General features: G+C 61.5%; 1 protein-coding gene across 1 annotated transcript in view; it reads left to right on the top strand.

Annotated features, from left to right (window-relative positions):
• The window catches only part of PLIN1 (perilipin 1), an 11341-nt gene extending 10665 nt beyond the window's left edge, over positions 1-676 (top strand). Inside the window, exon 9 of the mRNA XM_029952297.1 lies at positions 568-676. Coding sequence (XP_029808157.1) covers positions 568-676 — 109 coding nt within the window. The remainder of the gene's footprint in view (positions 1-567) is intronic.

The raw sequence follows: 676 nt of genomic DNA, 5'->3' as shown, positions 1-676 counted from the left end.
CGCCGAGCCCCGGCCCCGGGTCCCCGGGTCCCCGGGTCCCCGGTCCCCCGGCCCGGCCCCACGGCGGCGAGGCCCCGGCGGGCTCTCCAGCCAAGACCCAGAGCCCGCGCTTCCAAGTGCGCGCCGACGTCTTCCCTGCGGGCCCCTGGGAGCCCCAGCCTCCTTCCCGCGGCGCTGCCAAGGCACGCAGCATCTTAGCACCCTTTTGGGCTTCGCTGTCAGAACCTATTCTTAAGAAGCATCCGAGCAACAGCTTGCTTTGACTCTACGCCTTGTTTTCGTTTTACCAAAGGACTAATTGCCTGACTTGATGTCTCACGTCTTTAACCACACTGGTTGCCAAATGTCATTCGTTTCCAAAATGTAGATGCAGCATCTGTAGAGAGATATTAAGCAGGGGTTTCTGACACCCGTTTAAGCCCTGAGCTCGGAGATCCGCCCCCCCCCCCCCGAGGATCCAGGCTCTCCGCCGACTACTTTGAAGGGAGCAACAATCGAGTGCGAAAGCAGTTGTGTGTTTCTAGAAAGAGCAGCCCCCCTTTTCCGAGTCCCCGGGATGCTTCCCAGGCTGAGCCCCACCTGCGCGCTGCAGCGCCACCTGCTGGCTCACAGCCACGTTTCCGTTTGCATCCTCGCAGCCTTCCCCCGGCAGGATCACCCTTCCAAGGCCTTTTAG

This window comes from Suricata suricatta, chromosome 9 (genome assembly GCF_006229205.1).
Source record: "Suricata suricatta isolate VVHF042 chromosome 9, meerkat_22Aug2017_6uvM2_HiC, whole genome shotgun sequence".
In the NCBI taxonomy this organism is placed as follows: Eukaryota; Metazoa; Chordata; class Mammalia; order Carnivora; family Herpestidae; genus Suricata; species Suricata suricatta.
Note: the sequence above shows the minus strand (reverse complement) of the source record. Positions and strands in the feature narration are given on the sequence as shown.